Source organism: Gigantopelta aegis, chromosome 15 (genome assembly GCF_016097555.1).
Source record: "Gigantopelta aegis isolate Gae_Host chromosome 15, Gae_host_genome, whole genome shotgun sequence".
In the NCBI taxonomy this organism is placed as follows: Eukaryota; Metazoa; Mollusca; class Gastropoda; order Neomphalida; family Peltospiridae; genus Gigantopelta; species Gigantopelta aegis.
In genome coordinates, this window is record NC_054713.1 from 36,180,279 (window position 1) to 36,195,134 (window position 14,856).

The 14,856-nt window shown below is 37.7% G+C and overlaps 1 protein-coding gene across 1 annotated transcript; it reads left to right on the forward strand.

Moving 5' to 3' along the window:
• Positions 1 to 5,902: 5,902 nt before the first annotated feature.
• Positions 5,903 to 9,974, forward strand: LOC121389977 (DNA-directed RNA polymerase II subunit RPB4-like). The gene is made up of 5 exons (XM_041521667.1): positions 5,903 to 6,000; positions 6,263 to 6,320; positions 6,933 to 7,055; positions 8,655 to 8,750; positions 9,340 to 9,974. The coding sequence occupies exons 1-5, from the start codon at positions 5,943 to 5,945 to the stop codon at positions 9,416 to 9,418; spliced, it is 414 nt and encodes a 137-aa protein (XP_041377601.1). The 5' UTR covers positions 5,903 to 5,942; the 3' UTR covers positions 9,419 to 9,974.
• Positions 9,975 to 14,856: the final 4,882 nt, after the last annotated feature.

Genomic DNA, 14,856 nt, shown 5'->3' on the forward strand with positions numbered 1-14,856 from the left:
AGAACGAGAAATAGCCCAATGGGTCCACCGACGGGGATCGATTCCAGACCGAACGCGCATCAAACGAGCGTTTCACCACTGCGCTACGTTCCGCCCCCGCCATCTTAAAGGAATGATTAAGCAAGGCTTTTGGACTGTTATGCATATGCAACGATATATAATGCACATCACTGCTTAATATCAACAAGTATATTATTATATTTAATTAATAAAACAGTTAAATGTGACGGCTATTAGATATAACGGGTGCAGCCATTTTGTTCCATTCCAGTGAATACGCCCTCTGGCGAGCTGGTGATTACGTTAATACTTAACGCGTATCGTCAGGAATGAGTCTTAGAAATAGAGTAAAAAATCTACCTGGTTTTTGAGGGATGATAAAATAGTCATGCATTGCAATGTTCTGTAATAATATACATCCCAGTAAGCCAGCAATAAGTATATATTATTTTTCAATACAAAATAAACCACCATTGTCAAAGTGGCTGCACAACAAGTCGAAATAATTATACCATGTTTTGTCTATGCATTAACCTATGTACTGAAATGATACACGGTGTGTTTTCTTAGTTAACTGGTCTATTGGTCTGTTAGTTGTCTCCACTTATGATTCCTGATTGGCAGGTGTGTATTTGATTGGTAACCAGAGGAGTCAAGTAATTGACGCTGTCTAGACACAAAAATGCATACCGGTATTGTGTACTATTTTACTTGTCGCCCCTAAAATGGTAATGGACATGGTTTATTACTGTAAATAGTTCTGTAAAAGTATTAAGTAGACTGTCCCATCTAAAACCACAGAACTGACCAAGTCCCAAAGAAAAGAAAATTATCACTTGAATATCGTGGGTTGTCGTTTTTGCTCCAACGCAGAATACTAATAAGCCTAATAGTGTATATTTTTCCTTTGGATTATTTAACAGAGAAAAATACTATAACCCCATTTCGTTCCGTTAATGCAGCTTGAAATATATTTAATTAAATAGTTTATTATATTATCACGTTATTAAAGTTGTTTTACAAGTCAGGTTGATCAAAGAGAAGCGTCTTGTCGAAAATTAGGCTACTGCTTTTGTTTACACTGTGCATACAGGAGTTGGTTAGGAGTTGACGTCACTTCGCCCCAAGCTAGCTGTACCGGACGCCTCAAAAAGAAAAGAAAATGGCTGCCCCCAGTTAGCAAGAATAATCACGTTTTTATTTTTTATTAACACTAAAATTACGCGTTTTTCATGTGTTAAAGTGTCAGTATGTGTTGGTAGTCCGTGTATGCATCTTTCCAACAAATAAGGCTCATGTTTGAGTTTACTCTCCCTTTAATCAATCCTCGATTAATATATTATGCTATGTAGTATGTTATAATTTTTGCCATTGTTTCTTGAAAAACCCATTGTTTACGCCGTGTGGCAACACATTACAATTTTGATATTTAAAAATAATTATACAAGGCTTATATGTGGGGTCGATTAATTTGTATAGCTGTCCATCACAAAATGTATGCAAACATTACGAATTATATGACACTTGCAACTTTAAGAATGCATCTTGGCCGGAAAAAAAAGGTAAATATAAATAATAATAATAATAATAATAATAATAATAATAATAATAATAATAAAAATAGGCTAATAATATTTTTTTGCTAAAAATAAATGTCTATAAATAAAATTCATCATGACAAATGCAGGAATGTATTTTAGTAACAGGCCCGTAGGACGGGAGGAGGGGCACGTACCCCCCATTTTTTTTTTTTATCACATCAATGTTTGCCATTGTAACCAAAATCTGATATAGAGTTTGTACCCGATCCGTCAGTCCTCCCCCCCCCCCCCCCCCCCCCCCCCCCACACACACACACACACACTCCCAGAGTCGTTCCTATGGGCCTGAGTAAAGAAAAACAAGAAAGAAAGAATTTAAACAACAAAACTAGTGCAGTGACCCCAGTATTCGACCAGTACCCGGTATTCGACCAGTGTATGTAATCAATTACCATACTCGTTTAAACGGAATAGTATATAGATTTTCCCAAGGTTTTTATTTATAATCAAATGGATTTGGCAATGCAATGTGACCTCAGTCATTATAATTTCGATCACATGACCACGTGATCAAAAAAAAAAAAAAAGTTTGTTTTATTTAACGACGCCACTAAAGCACATTGATTTTTTATTTTATCATCGGCAATTGGACGTCAAACATATGGTCATTCTGACACTGGTTTTTTTTAGAGGAAACCTGCTGTCGCCACATAGGCTACTCTTTTATGACAGGCAGCAAGGGATCTTTTATTTGCGCTTCCCACAAACAGGATAGCACAAACCATGGCCTTTGTTGAACCAGCTATGGATCACTGGTCGGTGCAAGTGGTTTACACCTACCCACATGAGCCTTGCGGAGCACTCACTCAGGGTTTGGAGTCGGTATCTGGATTAAAAATTCCATGCCTCGACTGGGATCCGAACCCATTACCTACCAGCCTGTACACCGATGGCCTAACCACGACGCCACCGAGGCCGGTACGTGATCAAATAATGACATATGATAGAGAGGGTTGCCCCAGTATTCGACTAATAGAAAAGCTTGAGGATACATTCCAAAAAAAACTCCCAAGAACCACAAATTTACTACTTTTATGTCTTCTGGTGCTGTTTGTCAGGACTTACAGAATTATGTTTTCTTTTATTTTCAGTCTAATATCAGTATCTGTAAATTGAGATAGGACCAAAGAGACTGTTTATCAGAAAGTATGTGCATTGTGTGCGTGTGTGCATGCATATGTGTTACAGTTGTTAAAATCAACACTTTTTGGATTTAGTTGTTTTGTATATGCTGCATTTACTATAAAATAAACTTCAAAGTTTAGTTTTATTAGTTAATTAGGAAGTGGTCGAATACTGGGTCAGCTGGTCGAATACTGCATACTGTCCCTTGTGGCACTCAAACCTACTCTAGTTGGTATACCGCATGAACAAAACTTGGGTTTATTCAATGAATAGCATTGCCAGTAAGTATTTACGAAGGAAAACAAATATTAACAAATGCCAGTAATATTAATATGTTATAATCCTTTCTTTCTTAAAGCCGCACGCCCTAGTTCCATCCAGCGAAAATAAATTATAATTTTGGTTAATCTACAAATCTGTAACACACTTAGATCACGTTTTTATAAAATGGAGTGAAAAAGCAGGTTTTATATCGATAAATACCATGGGAATCCCCATGTCCCAGTTGCTTAAAATAATTTTGAAAGTTAGTATTCTGATGTCACCGTTAGATGTCGCTCGAAGCACAAAAATGCCTACGTCACGACAATTTTCACAGAGTGCGCACAGACTTGGGGTGCGTTCCTTTCACCTCTCCTGGACATGTTCCAACTGTTCTGTCCTGGACAGCGAACGGAATGAATTTAGAACAGGAAGTTACTTTAGGAAGTGGCTGCTGCAGTAATCATGATACTTGAATGGGAATAAGACGACACTGACCATGTTGACTATACTACAGTGTTTGAAATAATAAATTTTATATAATTTGTATAAACCGCAATTAGCCTACATTCGCTATTCGGAACCGGGTACTAGTGCCTAACCTATTGTTATTAGATGCACCGTTTATTATTGGTGGTGGTGGGTGGTGGGTGGTAGTGGTAGTGGTGGTGGTAGTAGGGTTTTTTTGTGTTGTTTTTTTTTTTTTTTTTTGGGGGGGGGGGGGGATGGTAGTAGTAGTCGTTGTCGTCGTCAGGGGTGGAGAGGCACTTCCCCTCCCCAGGACGAAAATGTAAGATATTTTTTCCTACTCTATTTAAATAAAGGTAACAATATAGCTTGTGTCCCCCCCCCCCCCCCAAGGTTGTATCCCCTCTCCAGATATCGTAAGATTTGGCAAAATTATTGGTTTTAAGGGTTTGTAACGTTTTGTATTGAGATACTTACTTGTCTGAACTTTATTGTTAATGAAAATGTTCACGAACTGTGAAGAAAAACCTCACAAATGAACAACAAGCAAACGACAACAAATCGGATGTTGATTGCGCGAACCGTGCACGAGAAAACAAACCGAACCAAAATGATAACGGTCACGTGGTATACCAACGTCTGTGATATTGAAATGGGAATATCCCCTCTAAAAATAGATTAGACCTTGTCTGCTCAACGGTATTTTCCTCAGAAGCACGTGGCTTTTTAAGAAATACGAAAAATGCGTTTTGTGGTATTACAAACACCAGGATTACCAGGATTACCAAAAAAACCTTCAGGTGAATGGAAATGTATATTCTAAATAATAAACGGTAAGTAAAGTGCAATTTTATTTGTGAAAAAAATGTGTTTAATAGCGAAAAACAACGGCGTAATGGTTAACAACTAGGGCGTGTCCCTTTAAGTGGTCGAATACTGAGGTCGTTGCCCTACTTTGAGTTTGCGCGTGGGTGGGGGCCACCTCCTGCACACGCGCTTATAAATGTTTATGTTTAGATAACTTCCAAATTGTCCAATTATGTCTTACCGATTTTTTCTGCTTCGAATCCTTCATATTCTCAGCTAAGACTTTTTCACCCATGTTTCAAAAATAATATTTAATTAACTGTAATCAATATCAACTGAAGACATTCTGCCCATGACGTAATGATGACGTCATCATACCTGGCAATCCTTATAAACAGGGCCATACCCTCCGGGAGGCAGGGGGAGAGGGGGGACAGTGGCTCCCTGAGAATCTCACGTTTTTTTCCTCTTCTTTTTTTTCACTCCAGAAAATAGCATAGACATCTCAGGGTTTAATTTGTATAGTGTTTCATTTGTTCATAAAAAGTAGTGCCTCCACCCTAGGATTTTGATCAGGGATATGGCCCTGATAAAGATGCACATAGTATATGTATGATCATTTTCAACAATAAAAAGTTAATGAACTAAAAACTAACTAAATAAATAATGATTTGTCGATTTTTCTTTCGTTGTGGCTTTTTTTTTTTTTTTTTTTTTTTTTTTTTTTTTTTTTTTTTTTTTTGTCCTTAATATATTATATTCTAAATATTATCTAGACAGATAAACTTGTCATGACGAAGATGAAATAAATACCAGTATGGCCTCATATAATTATGATTGGAAAAATGTACTCGATATGCATATCTGACGTCATGCATTTAACCTGTCGCGCGGTCACTCTTTTCAGATTCCCCAACATTTTTATTAATATCGGCTAGAAATGGAATCATTTGGTTGTAACATTTATGAGCATGTTTTGAGGGGTCTTTTTTTAAAAGGTATAGACTTTAAATTTTAAATACAAATGAACAAACACGACCCTGCAGTTCCATCCTATTTCTCTGAAGGTAAAAGATGACAACAGATTCTACATAGCCGACTCCGTTTGGGTACCAGTGATTTGAATGGTCACACATTTGTACATGTGACAGATACCCCTTCTTGTACTTGTGGGCATCCAGTTGAAGATGCAGAACATTTTTGTTTTTGTTTTTGTCCAAGATACGCTGCATCTCGCAATACCCATTTACTGAACTATTATAATCTCAAGTGTCATATTTTACTATTTGGATATTCAAATTTAAGTGTCCAAGATAATATCTCTATATTTAAATCTGTTCAGAATTGTCTTATTAATAGTAAGCGTTTCGAGATCAGTTAACCATTTAACCATTCTAACTGGTTGCTATTTATTCTTTGGGTTTTTTCTACACACTCCTCTCTTCTATTCCCCCAACTATCCGTGTTATCTTTATTGTAATATTGTTCTAACCATCTTGATGTATATTTGTTAAATGTAGGGAGAGGCCTTAATATAGGCACTTGCCTGTTTGGCCAATCTGTTGGCCAACCCCTTGTCTGTATGTATGGCCTAGGAACAGTGATGACTTGTTGCTATATCATAGTGGACCAAAAAAAAATCGAAAGCGTAATACATTAAAAGTATCAGTAGAAACAAAAATGGCAGCCGCTGACGAACAACTAGAAGAAGATGCGGCAGAATTGAAATTTCCAAAAGGTTTTCCAATATATATCTTAGTTTTTTTCATGTTTTTACTTCATCATTCAACCATAGTCATTTATATTTTAAAGAAAGGCCAGTCTCCTCTTTACAACCAAAAGCAATTCCAAGTTTGTTGTCTTTTCCAAATATTGTCATAGTCATGTTATTTCGTAATATGATAATTTCTTACCTGGCCACAGCAAACATCAAAGTAACCGATTATTAGTAACTATAGTACTTGCAATGAAGAACATTTAATGTTAATTCTTTGTTTTAGAGTTTGAAAGTGCGGAGACTCTTCTCATATCAGAAGTGCAGATGTTGTTGGAACACAGGTCAGTTTTTTTGTCAGATTATAACAAACATTGTCCTAATTATTATATTGGCACAAATTGGCTCGAATTTAGGAATTTATTTTTCATGACAATTTTAAAAATAATTTACTGTGGATAAAACAGCCCACCGATGGCAATTTTGAGCCTGCCTGTGACAATTTGTTAAAAAGTTACTATTGCAGCAGATGTATAAATATGACTGAAATGTTATTTTGCTGTATGTATACATATTTCAAATACGCAAATATTAAATACTGGCAGATAATATACACCAGACATGTGCATATATTTTGCCATTGTTGAGGAGCTTTACCACTGGCACAAAAGTGCCATTGGTGATGCTCCCTACCTATGGTAATTTATATCTGAACGACAGCAATTGCCATTGTTAAGTTAGAGCCCTGTAATTGTGTGTTATTCACCATTTACATGTACGACATAATTATTAGGGATATGTGGTATATTATGATTCACAAGGGTAAACAATTATATATATATATATATATATATATATATGGAAAAGAGCACTTTAGATTTAACCTCTGTTTACATGGCTTGGTTTGCAAGTTAATTACCATGGCATTGTAGCTGACCTTGACCTCTGATTGACAGGAAGCAGCAGAACGAGAGTGCAGAGGAGGAGCAGGAACTGTCGGAAGTGTTCATGAAAACTCTCAACTACTGCTCTCGGTTCAGCAAGTTCAAAAACAGAGAAACCATCGCCGCTGTCAGGAGGTAATCATAGTAACATGTGTCAAAAATTGGTTAAGTCATACTTGTAACCAGGACTAGATTATGGTAGCCCCACTCCCATGGCTAGTGATATTCAATACTGGGATAGCAAAAGTAAAGTTTGTTTTATTTAACGACGCCACTAGAGCACATTGATTTTTTTTATCTTATCATTGGCTATTGGACGTCAAAGATATGGTCATTCTGACACTGTTTTTAGAAGAAACCCTCTGTTGCCACATAGGCTACTCTTTTACGACAGGCAGCAAGGGATCTTTTATTTGCGCTTCCCACAGGAAGGATAGCACAAACCATGGCCTTTGTTGAACCAGTTATGGATCAGTGGTCGGTGCAAGTGGTTTACATCTCTACCCATTGAGCCTTGCGGAGCACTCACTCAGGGTTTGGAGTCAGTATCTGGATTAAAAATCCCATGCCTCGATTAGGATCCGAACCCAGTACCTACCAGCCTGTAGACCGATGGCCTAACCATGACGCCACTGAGGCCGGTATGGGCTAGCAAATAACTACTATTGCCATGCCCAACGGCTAGTGAATTGTTTTGGTCAAATGCTGCAGTTGAGTCTATACTAGCCCAACATTGAATATCGCTAGCCAGGGAGTGGGGCTACCATAATCTAGAAGCCCTGTATTTTGTCCTCAATTGCAGATTTAATTTGTTGTAACTAATGAATTTTACCTTTCTGTAATTTCTGTCAATCTGTTTATTCAACAATTCTTTATAAAATATTATAAACTTTTCATTTTGGGGGGGATATCACCACTTATAAAAACAGTGGAAGGGGAAGTGTTTATAATTAAAATAATTTATTTTGGGTGCCAAATAATATATACACCGCAGGATCGAACCACCTCAGGGATCAATTTTTTTTTCATTCCAACCAGAGCACCACGACTGGTCAACGGTCGTGGTATGTGCTTTCCTGTCTGTGGGAAAGTGCATATAAACGATCTCTTGCTACTAATGGAAAAATGTAGCAGGTGTCCTTGTTAAGACTATATGTTAGAATTACCAAATGTTTGACATCTATTAGCCGATAATTAATCAATATGCTCCAGTGGTGTCGTTAAACAAAACAAACTTTTTTGACGTCACAAAGAGAGTGTTCATGACTTCATTCCAGCATGGGACAGGGCGTAGCCCAGTGGTAAAGCGCTCGCTTGATGCATGGTCGGTTTAGGATCGATCCCCGTCAGTGGCCCTATTGAGCTATTTCTCATTCCAGCCAGTGCACCACAACTGGTGTAACAAAGGCTGTGGTATATACTATTCTGTCTGTGGGATGGTGCATATAAAAGATCCCTTGCTGCTAATTGAAAAGAGTAGCTAATGAAGTGGCGACAGCAGGTTTCCTCTCTCTCTATATCTGTGTGGTCATTAACCATATGTCTGACACCATACAATTGTAAATAAAATGTGTTGTTGAGTGAGTTGTTAAATAAAATTGTTCCTTCCTTCATTCCAGCACAGATATGAAAAGATTAATACATTATTATTTATCGGAATATAGTCAAAGTAACACAAATAAAAGATAAATGTTAATAAACATGCATTCTCACCTGGCGGTTTTTTTTTTTCAGTTCACTGATGCAGAAGAAACTTCACAAGTTTGAGCTTGCTGCACTGGCTAACCTTTGTCCAGAAACAGCTGAGGAAGCGAAATCTCTTATTCCCAGGTAAATTGTTAATTAGTAATTTAATGTTGAAATGTTCCACTTAAAAAATGCACTGGTTAACCTCTGTCCAGAAACAGCCGAGGAGGTGAAATCTCTTATTCCCAGATAAATTGTTAATTAGTAATTTAATGTTGAAATGTTCCACTTAAAAACCCATTTGGCTGATGAGGCAAAACTTCTTATTCATAGATTAAAAGAGGTGGGATGTAGCCTAGTGGTAAAGCACTTGCTCAATGCGCGGTCGGTCTAGGCTATTTTTCGTTCCAGCCAGTGCACCACGACTGGCATATCAAAGACTCTGGTATGTACTCCACTGTCTGTGAGATGGTGCTGGTATGTACTCCACTGTCTGTGAGATGGTGCATATTAAAGATGCCTTGCTGCTAATCGAAAAGAGTAGCCCATGAAGTGGCGACAGCGGGTTTCCTCCCTCATTATCTGTGTGGTCCTTAACCATATGTCCGACACCATATAACCGTAAATAAAATGTGTTGAGTGCGTCGTTAAATAAAACATTTCCTTTCTTCCTTATTTATGGTTTTATTTAATTAAGTGAATTTATTATATATTTTGTTTTCTCTCTCGTCAGTCTGGAAGGGAGATTTGAAGATGAAGAACTGCAGGAAATACTGGATGACATTAAGACAAAGAGAAGCTTCCAGTACTGAAACATGCACGTTGTGATGCCACATTCATGTGTTCTGTTTCACACAACGGGTGTTACAGACAGAACTATACACTTTAGACCACATGAAGATATCATATCAACAGGACTGGTCACTGGACAACTACCGGTCCCTGTACAAATTGTTAACGGTATACATCAGTGGAAAACTGTCATCAACATTACTGATTACAGTACAATTTGTCAACACTACTGGTCACTGGACAATTTGTCAACATTACTGATTACTGTACGTACAGTTTGTCAACATTATTGATTACTGTACAGTTTTGTCAACATTACTGATTACTGTACAGTTTGTCAACATTACTGATTATTGTACAGTTTGTCAACATTACTGATTACTGTACTATTTGCAATCAGAATTAATGATCACTGTACAGTTTGTCAACTATTTTCATTTGACTTTTCATCAACATTAATTATCACTGTACAATTTGTCACTGACAGTACTGATCCCTGTACAACTTGTCATCAATATTACTGTTAATCATTAAGCCTTGTACATATCTGTAATGATACATTTTCTTAAAAAATAATTTCAGGTGTTTGTTTTTACTTTTGATTTTTCTTCTGTGTTTGTTCACAGCTGACACACTGTGACCCATCTTTCAGTGTTACGGTGATAAGGGACTTTTTTGTATACAGGACAGCACATACCACAACATTTGATGTACATGTCTTAAAACAGTAATCAGTTAGCTTGCAGGACAGCACATACTACAACCTTTGACAGAACAGTTGTTAGAATGGGGAAAGTGAAACCTGCTACTCATCAGCATACAGGACAGCACATACGACATGCCTTTGATGGATGTGTTACAGAACCCCACTTCGCCCCAAGTGGATTGATATTACGATTTGTGGCATTTCAAGTGAGCATTCTACCACAGCTACATCCAGTCATGTGTGCAGGGGGAGGGTTTCTGGGATCAACACCTCCCCATATTCAAGCAGATTGTCATTTCTCAGTAAATTTTCTGGAGGAGCATGATTCAACCCCCTTATAAACTTCGGGTGCCACATTCTAGACCCCCTGCTAAAATTCCTGCACACATACCTGATATCCTATTTATAACAAGATAATGTTTTGTACACATGGCAGCACATACCATATTGTTAAATAAACTTGTAGGAGGCAGCACTTTACTTGCTATGACTGGTGGTTGACGGATCAGTCCTGATACAATGCTTGTAACTTGGGGTGGGGGGGGTTAAAAGTCTACTTTCACTGGATCCTTGGTTAATTCTGGAATACAGCATTGATCATGAGGGAGAACGCTGCATAATTATTAGGGCACTATTTTTGTTACTTATTAATTAGTATTTGCCTGGTGGCATACTTAGTTTAATTAAAATTCCATTCTGTGGGTTTGGGTAGGCCTGTCAGCCACTGCATTGATTTATTAATCACCGGCTATTGGATGTCGAACATTTAGGGATTTTTACATATAGTCTTAGAGAGGAGATCTGATACATTTTTCCATTAGTAGTTAGGGATCTTTTATATGCATCGTCCCGCATACAGGATATCACATGCAACAGACTTTGATATACCATTCATGGTGTACTGGCTAGAACGAGAAATAGCCCAATGGGCCCACCAACAGGGATTGAACCTAAACCAACTGCGCATCAAGCCTGTGCTTTACGACTGTGCAACATCCAGGCCTAATAATAAAAATTATGGCTTAAATTTATCTTGTTTAACAACCCTATGTGCTGGAGCATGTTGGTTAATTATTTAATCACTGATGTCTTTAGACGATGCCCTCTTTATTTTTTCGTTTGGAGCTGGGTATCTTTTATATGCTTTTTCACACACAAGGGACATCACATACCAAATCCTTAGGTACTGGTTTAGTCACCATAAATAAATTAAAAGTTTGTTTTGTTTAACGACACCACTAGAGCACATTGATTAATTAATAATGGCTATTGGATATCAAACATTTGGTAATTCTGACATGTAGTCATCAGAGGAAACCCACTACATTTTTCCTAATCACATCAGATCAGGTCATAGGGTTTTATGGGCACATTCAGAACAAGCTGTTGTAGCGCACGCCTGTCATGGGCGCAGGTGCCAGCCTTCGTCCAGGACTGGAAAGGTTTCCTAATGCAGCAAGGGATCTTTTATATGCACTTTCCCACAGTCAGAAAAGCACATACCACGTCCTTTGACTGGTTGGAACAAGAAAAACCCCAATGAGTTGAATGGATCCACCGACTGAATTAAAGCCCGCCCCCTCCCCCTCCCTCCTACCCCCAATAAACAAATAACAATATTCAGTATTAAAATTAGTTTATTTACTATATTTATTGTAAACATGATGATTACGTAAATAAAAGTATCTGGTAAATAGAGATAAGAAATACAAAATATTTAAATAAAAATTTGATAAGATACACAATCAAACCATTTCAAACAGCCACCTCTGGCGTTTGATAGACTGGTTTATGCGTTTTACAGTAAAGGTAATGATCGGGATCAGTCAAATAGTTCGCTGACGTTAGCGTCCAACGTTATTTGCTGAATGTAGGGTTAGTAAGCGGCTTCTTCTTTTTTGCTCCCCCCCCCCCCACCCCTTTTTAATTTTAAGGGTGAGGGGTGGTTGTATTTATATACGATGCGTGTAGCTGTTTTACTGTTGTCTTTTGATTTGATTTGATTTGATGGTATACACCCTATAACACTTATATACATACTTAAAGTAGGAAGATAATTATAGTATACGTTGATCTGAGCAGTAGCGTAGCGAGGTGGGGCCACAGGGGAGATGCCCCCCCCCCCCCCCATTAGACTTTTTTAAACTATTAAATTTTATAAAATCATAAATACTTATTGTAGGTAAGAATACGGAGACAGCAATGCCCGAGTTTTAGTCAACGTAAACAAAGCTAACGTCACGAACAATTTGACTTGATTCCAGTTTAATTTTCAGCACAAAAACCTTCTTCTTTTTTTTCTTCTGCTCTGAAGGCTACACTTGGGTTGCCAGAGGCGGCTGCTTAACTGAGAACTGAATTGTGTTTTGTAAATAATGATATACTGCTTGGTGTGACTGAGACTGACATTCGGGTTTGTCGAGACAAAATGTACACATACTTAAAAGAGACCGTATCTACTATTTGATATATGACATGAATGTGATTACAGACGTGTAGCCTAATATATACCATACAACACAAACAAATTTATACAAGGTGCTTGGGAGCTAGACTGAACCAAGATCGAGTACATCCATAATAATGATTTATTACGGTCACAAATATTATTCCTTGATCTCACGTATTGATTAGTAAAGGCGGCTACACATCTACTTATTAGGTCAGGTGAAAGGGCTTAACGTGCACATTCAGAGCAAGATGTTGTAGCGCACGCCTGTCATGGGTGTAGGTGTTGACTTATGCCAGCTCCTTCGTCCAGGGCCCCGTTTTACAAAGCGATCTTAGCTCTAAGATGCACAGCACACTTAAGGTGATCTTAGCTCTAAGATCGCTTCGTAAAATGAACAGGAAAGGTTTTGTGGTGGGTGGCAGGAGGAAGCGCCGGCGCATGCATGTGCAAGAAAGTACCAGCAGTCTGACCGGGTTTGGTAGCGGGAGGGGGCATTTGTGGTACCGTTGAATTTTGAATGTCCCGTAGGATTAGGTCCAAAATATTAATCATTTACGCAGTTTTCGTGAGGTAATATCTACTCATAGAGCTCCACTTCAAATATCATTCCTATTGGCTTGGTATTTGAAAGTGGGAAGGGGACACTGTCAGTGCTATGGAACGTGGAATGGAAATTTGGGTGTCCAAATGCTCCCCCAGAAATATTTGTAAAATCAGGTGTTTAAATACGGCATTTTCAGTCTTGTAAGCACAATACCATGGGGAAATGGGATGGGCGTGGCCCTTGTATGTGACTAACTCCCGTTGTTGACGTTGCATCATTGTAGATTAGTTCAGAATTGCTCTCAGGCATAGAAATAAAATAAAACGTGAAAAACGTAAGAAAAACGATGTCGACAATTATTACAAACTGTGTGTGTGTGTGTGTGTATATTACAAACTATAATGTAATTTATTTATTGTAACTCTTATAACATTTATTTGGTCTTGGTGTGTCCTTGTATAGGTAAATTGGCAAATATAACTACTATATTGCTACATATCTCTGCAAGAATTTCACAGAACTATGTTGACTAAAAGCGTCAACTTTATATATATATATATATATATATATATATATATATATATATATATATATATATATATATATATATATAACATCAAATCCACCTGAAGATGTCTTTATCAGACGTAAAGCACCATTTATTAAAACCTGTCACCCAACAACGCCAACTTTAAGCAAATAACTAAGACCTTAACCACGCATAAAAAAATGTTTCTTGAATCTATTCATTAAAGGTGCATATATACTCTCGGGAGCGGTTCCAGGATTTTTTTAGTAGAGGGGGCCCAAAACACGTTGTTGTGGTTTTAAAAATAGAATTTAAAGGCCCATTGACGGGATAAGTTTGCATTTCTTTGTGCATTCTGTTATATAGGCCCATATTATTTGATCAAACATAGGGTGTTCCAGAGGGCGGGATCCAGGCCACTTGGGCCCCCGCCTGAATCCGCGACTGCCTCTAAACACATGAATCACCTTAAGTTTTGAATTTTCACTATTGGTCTAAATAAGTAGGCCTACGCTTCGGTGATGTATTGCAGAAGGGCCCCATACATATATATTCGTGTTCCCACAAGTCGGTAGGATCTACCTTGGGAGTAAGGGTGGTGCGAAAAGTTCGTATGCACCCACCATGGGAAACTGTAAAACTAAACGATTTGAATATCCTACTATATATTAGATCCAATTAAAAAACCCCCCAACCCACCCACACCCCACCCCCCCCCCAAAAAAAATCCCCCACAAGATGCTAATGATGATCTCTGATAGATAAAAATTAAATAAAATGCCCTCTTCAAATAGCCCCTGCCATGGCAAAATTTGATTCCTACGTGCGCAGAGGATTGCGTGATAAAATCAGTATTGTGATAGAGACAGTCGGAACCGTCGTAATTTGAAAATAAAACCATTACTTTGTTATTGATGAAATATTAATTATTTATAAATTCTGTTCCATGAAAACGATGCTTTCAAATCTTAATTGTTCTCGGAGACTACAGGGCCTACTACGTTATAAAATGATAGGCTAAAAATAGATATACGAACTAAAATTTGCTTTCGTGTACCACAATCATACTAAGTGACACAGTTATCTCGAATACTTGATATATCGAATATTTAATAAAAAGTTGTTCCATGGTGATCGCGATATAAATAAAATGTTGATGTATAAACGTTTTGTGGGTTTCCGCCCACGTTTTTCTGAAATTTTTCTCAATCTAAATAATCAGATGAC